At 31.5% G+C, this 12,833-nt stretch overlaps 5 protein-coding genes across 5 annotated transcripts; 1 reads left to right on the forward strand and 4 right to left on the reverse strand.

Moving 5' to 3' along the window:
* Nucleotides 1–3,315: 3,315 nt before the first annotated feature.
* On the reverse strand, nucleotides 3,316–4,335 carry GO595_003375 (uncharacterized protein; the record flags this gene model as incomplete). Its single annotated transcript, XM_067916388.1, has 1 exon — nucleotides 3,316–4,335. One exon carries the CDS (start codon nucleotides 4,333–4,335, stop codon nucleotides 3,316–3,318), a length of 1,020 nt encoding a protein of 339 aa, XP_067777176.1.
* A 581-nt stretch (nucleotides 4,336–4,916) lies between these two features.
* On the reverse strand, nucleotides 4,917–8,597 carry GO595_003376 (Kelch motif family protein; the record flags this gene model as incomplete). The annotated part of the gene is made up of 1 exon (XM_067916390.1): nucleotides 4,917–8,597. One exon carries the CDS (start codon nucleotides 8,595–8,597, stop codon nucleotides 4,917–4,919), a length of 3,681 nt encoding a protein of 1,226 aa, XP_067777177.1.
* A 378-nt stretch (nucleotides 8,598–8,975) lies between these two features.
* On the forward strand, nucleotides 8,976–9,965 carry GO595_003377 (protein Mo25; the record flags this gene model as incomplete). The annotated part of the gene is made up of 1 exon (XM_067916391.1): nucleotides 8,976–9,965. One exon carries the CDS (start codon nucleotides 8,976–8,978, stop codon nucleotides 9,963–9,965), a length of 990 nt encoding a protein of 329 aa, XP_067777178.1.
* A 644-nt stretch (nucleotides 9,966–10,609) lies between these two features.
* On the reverse strand, nucleotides 10,610–11,500 carry GO595_003378 (uncharacterized protein; the record flags this gene model as incomplete). Its single annotated transcript, XM_067916392.1, has 1 exon — nucleotides 10,610–11,500. One exon carries the CDS (start codon nucleotides 11,498–11,500, stop codon nucleotides 10,610–10,612), a length of 891 nt encoding a protein of 296 aa, XP_067777179.1.
* A 284-nt stretch (nucleotides 11,501–11,784) lies between these two features.
* GO595_003379 (vacuolar protein sorting-associated protein 55-like) lies at nucleotides 11,785–12,165 on the reverse strand (the record flags this gene model as incomplete). The annotated part of the gene is made up of 1 exon (XM_067916393.1): nucleotides 11,785–12,165. The coding sequence occupies one exon, from the start codon at nucleotides 12,163–12,165 to the stop codon at nucleotides 11,785–11,787; it is 381 nt and encodes a 126-aa protein (XP_067777180.1).
* Nucleotides 12,166–12,833: the final 668 nt, after the last annotated feature.

Raw genomic sequence — 12,833 nt, forward strand, 5'->3', positions numbered from 1 at the left:
TCATAATTTTTTATTATTATTATTATTAAATAATAACAATATGCACATATAAATTTAAAACGTTATTTCAATTTATTTATATGAATTTCCAGTATCACTATCAATTCCTTCTTGTTCAAGAAGTATTTTAACTATTTCTGTATAACCTTTTTGTGATGCCCAAGTAAGTGCTGTTTCAAATAATTTAAATAATTTCCAAATATTACTTTGAAATATAAAATTATTAAAATAAATATTAAATAAAACAAATAAATATTTTTAGCATTAATATCAATTCCTTCTTGTTCAAGAAGTAATTTAACTATTTCTGTATGACCATATATAGATGCTTTAATAAGTGCTGTTCTAAATAATTTAAATAATTTCCAATTATTATTTGGAAATATAAAATTATTAAAATAAATATTAAATAAAACAAATAAATATTTTTAGCATTAATATCAATTCCTTTATGTTCAAGAAGTAATTTAACTATTTCTACATTACCTTTTATAGATGCATAAATAATTGCAGTACAAAATATTTTGTATAAATTTTGAATATTGATATAAAACATACCGAAATAATTGAAATAAATAGTAAACAATCGAAACAAATGTCTTTAATATTAATATCAATTCCTTTCTGTTCGAGAAGTAATTTAACTATTTCAATGTGATTATTTATACATGCACGAATAAGCGCTGTTTGAAATGATTTGAATAATTTCCAAATATCACTTAGAAATATTAAATTGTCAAAGCAAACATTAAACAAAACAAACAAATATTTCGAGAATTAATAAAAATTCCTTTTTGTTTGAGAAGCAATTTGACTAATTCAATGCTACCTTTATCAGATGCATATATTAGTGGTGTATCAAATATTTTCAATGATTTCCAAATATTATTTTGAAATATCAAATCAATATAAGAAATAATTTCAAATAAAATATTTAAATATTTTTTACATTTATATTAATTCCTTTTTGTTCTAGAAGTAATTTTACCATTTCTATTTCGCATTTTATGATTGCTGAAAAAAATATTGAGTGAAGTTACAAAAATAATCACCAAAAAATAGTATAAAATTGCAAATTATTAAAGTATATACCGATTAAAATATTTATACATCTTTGGTATTGATCATTATTGCTTTTTGTTTAAGAAGTAATTTAACAATTTCAATGTTTCCATTTTGAAATGCATTCGCAAGTGCTGTCAAAAATGATTTGAATAATTTCCAAAAAATTAATTAAAATACTAAATTTTAAAAATAAATACCATAAGATTGAACATTAAGATCAATTTCTTTTTGTTTAAGAAGTAATTTAACTATGTCTATATGGCCATTTTGAGATGCATAAATAAGCGCTGTTTTAAGTAATTGAAATTATTATTAAGAATTATTTGCAAATCCTAAATTATAATATTAAATATAAAACAAAACAAATCAACAGTTTTAACATTGTAATTAATTCCTTTTTGTTCGAGAAGTAATTTAACTATTTCTGTATGACCATAAAAAGATCCAATCATAAGTGCAGTTCTAAATTACTTAAGTAATTTCCGTATATTATATTATAATATAAAAAGATTATAAAAAATATCATACAAAACAAATAAATATCTTTAGCATTAATATTGATTCCTTCTTGTTCAAGAAGTAACTTAACTGTTTCTATGTTTCCATTATGAGATGCATAAATAAGTGCTGTTTCAAATAATTTAAACAATTTCCAAACACAATTTTGAAATTTCATAATATCAAACAAAATATTAAATCACATAAACAAAAACTTTTGGAATTAACATTTATTTCTTTTTGTTTAAGAAGTAATTTAACTATTTCTACGTGCCCATTATGAGATGCGTGCATGAGTGCTGTTTCAAATAATATAAATAATTTCCAAATATTATGTTATAATTTCAAATTATTAAAAAAATTATCAAATAAAACAAATAAACATCTTTATAATTAACAGAAACTTCTTCCTGTTCAAGAATGTATTCAACAAGTTCATAATTTCCTGAAGCTGAAGCAATACATAATATATCTTTAGGAATATGATTATTGAAGAAAATGCTTAACAAGATATAAGTTTCCATGTTTTGCTGATTCATTAATAAAAGATTTATTGATTTCAATAACTTCTTCTTCCAAAAACCAAAGTATTTCATAATTTCCGCATTTGATACATTTATATACCAAATCATTAATGTTATCATCCAATTTTTTAATTCTGTTTTCATAAATATATTTAAAAATATCATTTCGATGGAATTCAATTGCTGACTCATATGCACCTTCAAATGATGAATGATATTGTTCACATAAATAAATAATTTCTGCATTTCCACCTGCAATTGCAAATTTGGCTGTATTTACTACTTTTGCTCCATTCATAAGTAAATATTTAAAACATTTAACTGAAGAAAAAAATGCTGCATAATCAATTAATGTAACATTTTCTTCATTAATAAATGAACATCTTTCATAAAGTGATGGCTCAATTTTCTTGTTAAAATCAAAATCATTTTGTGATGATATTTCTTGAAGTTTTTTAATGTTATCATTTCGAATTATACTTGAGATCTTATTTGGATTTACTCCATTTTCAATTAATTGTTTATGAAGTTCCCAATCATTCTTTGAAAGGTCATCATAATTTTCAGTAAAATATTGGGAAAATTGATCATTGATATTTTCTTTTTTTGTTTTGTAATGAGCAAAATAATATGACGGAATGTTTTCCGTAATATTTCCTTTAATTATATTTAGCTTAATCATTTTATCAATTAAATAATGTGATTCTTGTGAATTAATTTTAGAAACATAATTTATAAAAAATAAAATATTTTGGATATTACTTTTAGTGATTTCATTTTCTTTTGTTTGTATTGTTTCTAAATATTTTAAGTAAATTTCAATTATAGTTTTTCGTGAGCAAAAAGCAAAGTAAATTAAATTGTTTATTACATTATTGAATGAATATGGATATGAATCATATAATTTTATTGTTTGTTGGACTGCTAAATCAATATTTTCTTCGTCTAAATTAAATATTATTTTTTCTAATGTAACAAGTGTTTTTATATATACAGGTTGATATGTAAAATCATTTTTTGTTTTTCTTATAGCTTCATTCATTAATGGAACAAAACCGTTAAAATTTCGATAGTTTATTTTATCATCAGCTCACTAAAATATTTCTTGTTAATTACATAACAAAAATTCAACAAATAATATCAAAACATTTATAATAATTCGTAATCCATATTTTAAACAACAAATCATTTCACTATAATTTACATTTACATTTTTTTATTTATTAACTTAATAAAAATGTGAAAGAATTTCCCTCAAGTCATTCATCATTGGTTCATCTCTATTTAAGTCGATTGTTCCTCTTTTCACCAAAGAGAACAATGCTTGTCCAACGTCGGTACCCCCGACGATAGAAAACAGCTTTTTACGATCATTTTCGTTTGAAAATGGTTTGATGCACTTTTGGAAGTTTTGATATGCTTTGGCCAGATTTTGTTCGTTTGTCATGATTTGTCCTCCTGGCGAATGTGCAAGGAGAAATTCATTTAGCCATGTACTAAGGACCTCAGCTAACACATTAAAATAGTGTGATTTTAATTCGGTGTTTTTTGAGTCAGGAAATGTCATTAAACAATGAACAATTGTATCAACATCATTCGATTCAGTGGCACATTTAACTGCATACGGAATGAAATCTTCATCAATTTTGGTATACTGTGATAAAATGGCATATTTGCGAGGGTGGTTGGGAAGATATGGAAGTGTATCTTTGATGTCAATGTTTAAACGTTTGGATGCTTTTAACGCTAAGCCAAGCAAAGACGGCATGAGTTTCGATTTATATGTGTCAATAACCATAAAATCATATACTTGTTGTAAATCTGATGATAACTTATTTCCAATAATTCCATTCTCGATATCAATGGTTGGAAGTAAACAACTATGAACAGAATCAACCGAGTCAAAATATTGTATGTTGGCATTCATTATTTCTGCTAAGGTTTCAAAACATTTGGTTAATATTCGACTCCGGGCTAAACGAACTGAATTATTTGTATTTAATCGATTCCATTGTTTGACAATTTGTCGAACCATTGTGCTAAGAAAGCTAATGGCTGATTTAAAATCATGTCTGATTTTAAATTCTGCTGCACCTTCGGGATTGATACCTCCAAGCATTTGTAAAAGTGAAATAATATCACGAAAAACGTCATTTTCATCTTCGTTCTTTTGAGTTTCTGATGTTTTCTTCATAGTATCGTTTGGAACTGAGGCAGCTTTTTGGATGGAATTAATAATTTGGTTCATACGAATTTCCCAAACATGTCTAATAAGTTCGTTTGTAATTTCCTGTATGATTCTGTCTCTCATTTTTTGGGATTTGAGATTTGTCACCATAACTTGATGAAAGCATTCAATAATCTCGTTAGCATTGAAAGTACAATATAAGCATTTTTCTTCAAGCTTTTCTTCGACTGTAGGAGGCCGAACTTGTTGTGGGAGATGATATGGTATATTTATCTTAGGTATGTCACTTTTTTACGATAATTCACGCGCCATATTGCCACTTTTTATAATTGTTCTCTTTCTGTTTGTATCAAATCAAGAGCTATTTCAACTCTAAATTCCACAATAGTTTCTCGTTGAAAATCAAAAATATATAAACAACTTCGGGGGTTGAGTTTAAATATAAATTTTTAAGCAAATCCAACTGCTGAATTTTGAGATCTCGATCTAAAATTTTTGAAAATCCTTCCGAATAACAAAACCCTTCAAATCATTAAAGTAATTTCATTTATTTTTTGCATTAACAAATTCATTTTCATTAAGAATTAATTGCACTAATTTCCGGGGCTCAAAATAAACAAAAAAAATTATTATCAAAGCCTTTAGAATGCATCAAATGTAATGTGAAAGTCGACATTTCCACGCACAATTTTATCGTAGTTACTTGCATTCACTGTTGTGTTGCCCACTGTCATTCGTGGTTTTCTTCTTAATACTTTTGTTATTTGACTTTCCAAATCAGCAAATGATTGCAGTTGTGCAGCGTCGAATATTATACATTTGTTTGTTCTTTTATCCTTAACCTTAATGAATGAATCAGCTACAGCACTTGCGTCGCTATCATTTCCATTGGTATTCTTCGTCTCGGTCAACTGCTTCGTAAGTTCCGCGTTCTCTAACATAAGGTCATATAGCTTGCGCAGGTTACGCGAAAGTATTTTCTTTTGGAATGCAACGACGCGCGACACGTCCAGATGAAGTTCCGAAATGAACGCGTCCTCGTCGTATGCTGCGAGCAGTGTCTGCGCTTGTTGCGCGTCAGGAGTCTGTGCTGGTTGTTGTGCTGGCGCTGGTGCGGGCTTTGCTTGTGGCGCTGGTTTAGATGGCGCTGGCGGCGCGGGCTTCGTTTGTGCTGCTGTCGGCGCCGGTGTAAGTGTCGGCTTCGCTGGCGCTGGCGGCGCTGGTTTAGATGGCGCTGGAGGAGCCGGAGTGAGCTTAGGCTGCGCAGGTGGCGCAACTGGCTTCAGCTGCACTTGCGGCTTCGGCGGCGCTGCAGGTGCCGGCACTGCCTTCTGTTGGACGGGCTTCAGCTGCGGCTTTTGCACTTGCGATGCTGTTGGCGCGGGCGCTGGAACGGGCTTCAGCTGCACCTTCATTGGCGCTTGCGCTGTTTGCGCTGTCATTGGCTTCACTATTGGCTTTGGTTGAGCTTGTGGAGCTGGAGCTGGAGCTGGCTTCTCTTGCTCCGGCGGCTGCTCGGCTTCTTCCGGTAATGGAACTGACTGTAGTTGCTCAAGTGGTGGCTCTGGCTCGCTCTTCGCAGGCATCGATTGAACTTGCTTCGGCGGCTGCTCTGCTTCTTCTGCCTCAGATATGGACTTGGGCTTGATTTTGACGGAGCCCATTGTCTTGACACTGCGTAAGTTCTTGCCCATTGCGCGCCCTAATGCAGGCGCTACGGGCTTGTTTGGCGCCTTGTTCACTGGCATTTCTTTGATCATTGTCGAAAGTGCTTCTGTCTTAGGCTTGCGCGATGTTGGCTTGTTGAAATCATCGCATAGATTTGTTGTGATAACTTTTGGAAGGATTACGGAGAATAACGAACACGTGCCAATTTTAGTTTCAATTTCTTTCCCACCATATACAAGGAAATGTGATCCGGATTCATATGAAAAACCAAATTGGAATAATGATGATGGATCATTACCACCAGTGACAAAGGAATAGATGTCAATGGGATCTGAACATTTGGAGTTATAATAGTTACGGATATGTAATGCTATTGGGTCGACTGGAAGCATTGATTTGTTGGTCTTACCTCCAAGTATAATGACCCAACCACCTATAAATATGGATCGATGACCATAACGAGGTTTAAATTCTTTGATAGATGGATCATTAAAGTTAAGTTTGGGAGTTGGAAGCCATAATAACTTTAATAGATCAAATACAGCAATGTCATTCAAAGGACCTCTTTCTTTTCCTCCGAAAATTAGCATTAATGGTCCAAATAATGAGGCAGTATGATAATATCTACCTTTAGGTGTTTGTGGTAATGTAAGAGTTGTCCATCTTTCATTTGAAAATGTATAAACGGCAATATCATTCAGTATTGTTTTCTTCTTATTACGACCTCCAAAAACAAAAAGTTTTCCTTCAAAGTAAACGGTCGAATGGCCCGCCCTTGGTTCAGGGGGGTCCTCAGCGTTTTCCTTTTCCCAACGGTTTGTATTTGATGTAGTGTCAAATGACCATAAATCATTGAAACATTCACTTCCATTTGATCCACCGAACAAATAAATTTTGCTATCGACTACGGTTAATGTATGACCATAACGTTCACCTGGTGCACTGTTACTAATATTTGCAGAAGTACCTTTCGATATTCTATAAATACTTGTTATTGAAGAAGGAGCACCATTAACTTTACCTCCATATGCATAAGCATTTTGATTACAAAATACAAAATCATTAAGAAATGTTGATGGAAAAGGTTTCTTAATTTGATGGTTTTGGAATAGGAATATTTCATCTTCTTTGTTATTTTGTATTGATGAAAATTGACATTGTTCAATATTACTTAAAAAGACAGACTTTTCATTCTTATCATTAAATGAAATTGTTATTTCTTGTTTTCGTGATGATGAAAAGAATGACTTTGCAACAGGTTTCGAGATAAATGTAATGCAATCATTAGTTGGCATTCCATCCCAATATCGAAATTCTTCAATCTTTTTATCAAATATATACGTTTCACCTCTACGTTCGATTGTTGTTAAAAAAAGAATATCATTAAACATGTAAAATATACCGGGACCGTTAACTGGCTTGAGAACGTTAACTTTGGCCTCTCTGATGTAAGTACGAGTTGGGATCAGAAGGTCAAATTTGTTGGTAAGATTATTACGAATGGAAACCAACTTTGCCATACTTTCTGATTTTTGTGTGGACTCATCAATTTGATGTGTAACAAGTTGAATTTGATCTGCCGCATATTCTAACATACGCTTGTCTGGATGACCATCAGGAGTATGCTTAATAAGTTCACGAATGAAAAGGATATAACGAGGCATTCTTTGGACAGGTGTAATCAGATATGAAAAGATATCACGATTTGAATTGCTTGGTGTAGAAAATTGGAGTTTCTTAAGCTTTTCACTAACAGATGCATCTTTGCTCTTTTGTTGTATAATTTGAATGATATTTGCATAATTGGAAATGTAAAGATTAGAAACTTTAAAGAAAGCACTGAAGTCTAAAAATACATCAGAAAGAGTTGCTGTAATGGAATCGCCTCTTTTTTCGATTTCTGTTAGGAAATTTGTATGGCATGGAACAATATTGGAAAAGTCACGGAAAACAAAGATAGCTTCTTCCTCGTTTAAGATTTTCTCGGAAATTAGGTTTGGTTTCCAAAATGTGATTAGTTCATTTAATCCATCGAGATATGTTTTCTCTGTTGAAATAACTTCTTGAACAATTTGACTTCTTAGGTTCATCTTTTTGATTGCTTTGTCTGTTAAAGTACACTTGAATGTATATCTGTGTTTTTTCATGTCTTCAAGAATTTCTTGGGCAGAACCATTGGTAATGGTGTTTCCATCACAAACTAAAGATACTGATCCTTCTTCGTGTTCATATGGAAAGTTTTGACTCATGTATTGGAGTAAATCTGAAGCAGTTTTATTTGCAAAATCTTGAGGTATTACCTGAAGTTCCCAATATGGAACTTCGCTACCTTCCTGAACGCTTGCATCTACATAATAAAAGACTTTATCTTTTTCTGTTTTATCTACAATTGCAATAAAGTAATCAGGACGTCCATATTTCATAGGCTTTTTCTCTTTGACAAGTTGTGGAAACAATTCAAGTGGCTTGTCATTGGGTTGAAGGGCCATACGATATTCTGGTGTTGAAATTGAAAGGATTTCTGATTCTGTTTTTCGACTTTGTTTAACAAGCATTTTATCGAGTTCTTCGACTGTTTTGCCTGTGATTGTATCTAGACTGTAAGTTTTTGTTGAATCTTTTAGCTTTGTGATACAAACACAGTTTTGGCTCATTATTATTGTTGAATAATGTTCAGAAATAATAACTTTTTCAATATGTTGAAATTGTTCTACACAAAATATAAAAACAGCCTGTAACATTTACAGACAAAACAACAAGGATGATATATGAATCAAAATTTAAATTACATCAACATAGGATATCCAGTATTTCCAGTTTGTATCCCTTGTTGAATGTTAAAAACATAGAAATTTAAACATTTCATTTCTAATTTAAAATTTTTGTTTTATAGCCAAAATTTAGATTAGCTCGTATAGATTCTTTCATTATTTACTGGTTATGCTTTTATATTTTTTATGCTTTTGGTGTTTTGCTAAAGAATGGTTTTGCGGAAAAGTGATGTTTCGTAAACGGTTAACATTCACACCCAAATGAGTTTCTTTGGGAAGATGCGTCCTTCAGTAATTGTCTCAAAAGCAATTAACGCACTTAAAGAGTTTCGTAAGCCTCAACAAACAGAAGCAAAACATGAAGAAATTTTAAAAATCATCAATAAAAATTTTACAAGAATGACAGAAATACTTTATAAAAAGAAAGAAGGAGATGAAGCTAGTGCCAGAGCATTACAACTTGTTGTTGACATTACTCATACAAACTTTATAACACTGGGTTTAAAATGTATGATTAATTTGCCTGTAGAAGAAAGAAAACAATTTACAATTATATTTACCGGTTCAATTACTCATCAAACGGGTTCAGATTATCCACTAGTAGTTTGGATTCAACGAAAACCTAAAACATTAAAACTTCTCATTGATTTCTATCAACATCCTGAACTTGCTATATGTGCAGGCGAAATGCTTAGGCTATGTGTAAGATATGAGCCATTAGCCAATCACCTTCTAACAGATGAATGTTTGAATACATTATTTTCATTCTTCTCCGTTTCGCATTTCGATGTTTCTGCCGATTCGTTTGCAACCTTTAGGGAGCTTATGTTGAAAGCCCCACAAGCTAAAGAATATTTACAAAAAAATTGTCAAAATATTATTGATCGGCTTCATAAAGTTTTGGACGAAACAAATTACGCCACATGTCGCCAATGCCTTAAACTCATTGGCGAACTTGTGAATGAGTATGACAGTTTCAAAAATACATATCTATCAAATGATCAAAATCTCATTAAGATCATGAAACTCATGTCTTCAACATATCAAAACATTTCACTTGAGGCATTTAATGTGTTTAAGTTGTTTGTTCTCTATGATCATAAAACAGAAGCAATTATAAGAATTCTTCGTACAAATGCTGACAAGCTGATTGAATATATCCACGATTTACTACAAAGCAATCAAGATCAAGAACTAGATAAGGAAAAGGATCATTTGATAGTGCAATTACAGACAATTAAGATGCAATAAGAACTTCGTATAAATAAACTGATTTTATTTAGAAATGAAGTGAAGTTATTTTGTCGTAATTTGAATGTGCCAACGATAGAAAAATTGAAAGAGAATTTCATTTTTTCAACGAGCTCCGATAGCCATTTTTTATGCAATGTTTCACGTCACATTTCTTTTTTAAATTGTGGAAATCAGATTTTTTTCCAATAAATTAAAATCATCTATGATCATATCTATGAATAAAAAATCTATAATATTTGAAATTAAGTAAAATTTCAAAGCTTACTATGGATACCAAAAATAAAATATAAAAAAATTTATATCAACGAGATTTTTAAAGAAATTATCATTCTATTGGAACGAATTCGTGCTTCAAAATATCAGTAGTTGTGTTTGTTGAAAACTTGACTGAAACTTCCATTATTTTTTATCCCTAAATTCTTTAAAGAATCCCAAATCCGAAGACTAAAATTGAAACAATGTTCATTTAACATTGGTTATACCAAGAGAAAATATATTTTTTTAAATGATATCAAATAATTTCTGACATTAATAAATCTTTATGCGTCATTTGCTTTGTCACTAATAACACAATATACATAAAGAAGATTCCAATCCGTTACGTTTGCACCTTAACAAAATCATAAAATTCATTCTCTTTACTAAAGCGGCTGCGTTGCTCTTGATGGCGGCCTTGCGCCTTTCTTTCTTGTGCATCTTGTGATTTGTTGTGGCGGCCTTGTGACTTGTGTTTGTTCTTCTTGTTGCTGTTGCATTTGTGGCGCAGTGTATTCCGTGTTCTGCACTCTGACGGGACGTGTACGCACTGGCATCGGTGCGCCGACTTGGAGGCCACTCAGCATACTCAGCCTGTCGCTCGACAACTTTCCGACAACTTTTGATGCGGTCGGTTTCACCGGTGAAGTTGGCGCCGGTTTTTGCGCAAGCTTCGAAGGAGGCTGCTGAATGGTGACTTTGGGCGGAGCTTTGGCGACTTTCGTTGGAGCCTTCGTTGTTGACTTGTGTGAGTGTTGTTTCTCTGGTTGCTTCGTTGACGTTTCGGCTTTTGAAGGTTTTGAAGGAGTTGGAGATTTTGCGGAAGTTGAGGCAGATGGAGCAGATGGCTTAGAGGAAGCTGTGGTTTCTTTAGGTTGCATGGTTTTGGCATGAACAGGCTTTTGAACAGGTGGAGGATTCAGCATTGGCGCACGCATAATCTTCTTCTTTTGTCCACTTTGGGAGATGCTAGAACTAGAGCTATCAAATATTGATGGCTCAAAGGTATCACGAAATTCATAAACTTGTTTCTCAAGTTCATGATGCTTTCGTTTAGAACTGGTATAGAATGAAAGGAAATATTTATCTTCGATATTGTCATTGGAAGAAATGGTGATTTTATTGAATGGTAGTGGATCGACAAATAATGGTGGCGTTGAATAATCAGGATTTAATTCTGGTTCTTTTGTTGTTGATGAGGGATCACCAAAAATATCAGTTAAAGCAGCACTTAATGATTCAGCGCTGAAACCTGTTGGAAGAAAGAAACAGCTCATTGAATCAATAAAATTATTTTAACCGCCAAAGTGTCAAATTACTGTTAACGGTCTCTATTTTAGTTTTTCTTGTATCTTATCAAAGATCAGTGAAGATTCTTTTTTTAACACAAATTAAAAACACTTCTTCTTTTATAATATGAATATAATATAAAAAAAAGATTCAAATTATTTTTGAAATTAATTATCTTCTCAATTAACACATAAAAAAAATTTAATCCAAACTCAAGACCTTCCATACTTATCTTTTCCAATGGGATTGTTTATTTAAGTGAGAAATTGTTTTATATTGATGATTCTCTTCTGCTTAACCAAATGAAAAGACCGAAGCCAATTCCAAACAAGACATCACCCGCAAAATGACATCCAAGCCCTGTCCCATTAATTATATCACAATGGAAGAACACCAGGGGCAGTGCAATGAATGAAGCGAGTGCGAAAACAGATAAGAACAGCCAAGCATCTGCTGATCCCCATCCTCCTTCCACCATATTATCCTCGTCAATTCTTCTGATAAACATGTATGCAAAGAATATTATAAGTAAAGCCGGGAAAATGACAAACATTGGGTACCAATTATTCGTAAGGGAGCACCCGACTATGTACATGACTGTTCCAAGAACAACAGCAACAGTGAAAGCAATTAAAGGTATTGCTCCTGCCATTAAAACTTTTGACCGTTTTCAAGTGTAATCATCGGTTATTTACAAACCAATAACTTTTTCAAAGCACTGCAGTGTTATCGTTCCATAAACTGTCGGTTTTCATAAAATTCAATATTGAATGGCCTTTCAATCCCCACCGGCACTGCACTTTTCCTAACGCCTAAGTCAAATCACATTTTCTCATTTGATTTGCTTTAGTAAAAAACAAAAATAACATTGAACAATATATTCTAAACATTTAAATTTTGTATTTTTTTTCTAAAATTAAATGGGTTATAAGTTCCAAAATTTGATCAAATTCGTTATTAAACAACAAGTTCATTCGTTTTGTTGCATTTATTTTCTATAAAATGATATGGAACAATAGTTTCCAAATATTTAAGTATCAATTTCTTTTAAAGAGTTTTTTACAATTCTGCAATGCAAAAATTGATTATTAACAGATAAAACAAAAATTTCATTTGATTTGACACATTTATTAAATCTTAAGAACATTTAGAAACATAATATGAAGTAATTGACCAAATATCAAACATCATAATTTTGTAATATTATTATTTACAATTCTGCGATGTGAAAATTGATATTTTAAATTTCATTTGATTTGATACATTTTTTAAATCTTAAGAACACTTAGAAACATAAATAACAAACATCAAATTTAATTA

This window comes from Histomonas meleagridis (assembly GCF_020186115.1).
Source record: "Histomonas meleagridis strain 2922-C6/04-10x chromosome Unknown contig_20, whole genome shotgun sequence".
Taxonomy (NCBI): domain Eukaryota; phylum Parabasalia; order Tritrichomonadida; family Dientamoebidae; genus Histomonas; species Histomonas meleagridis.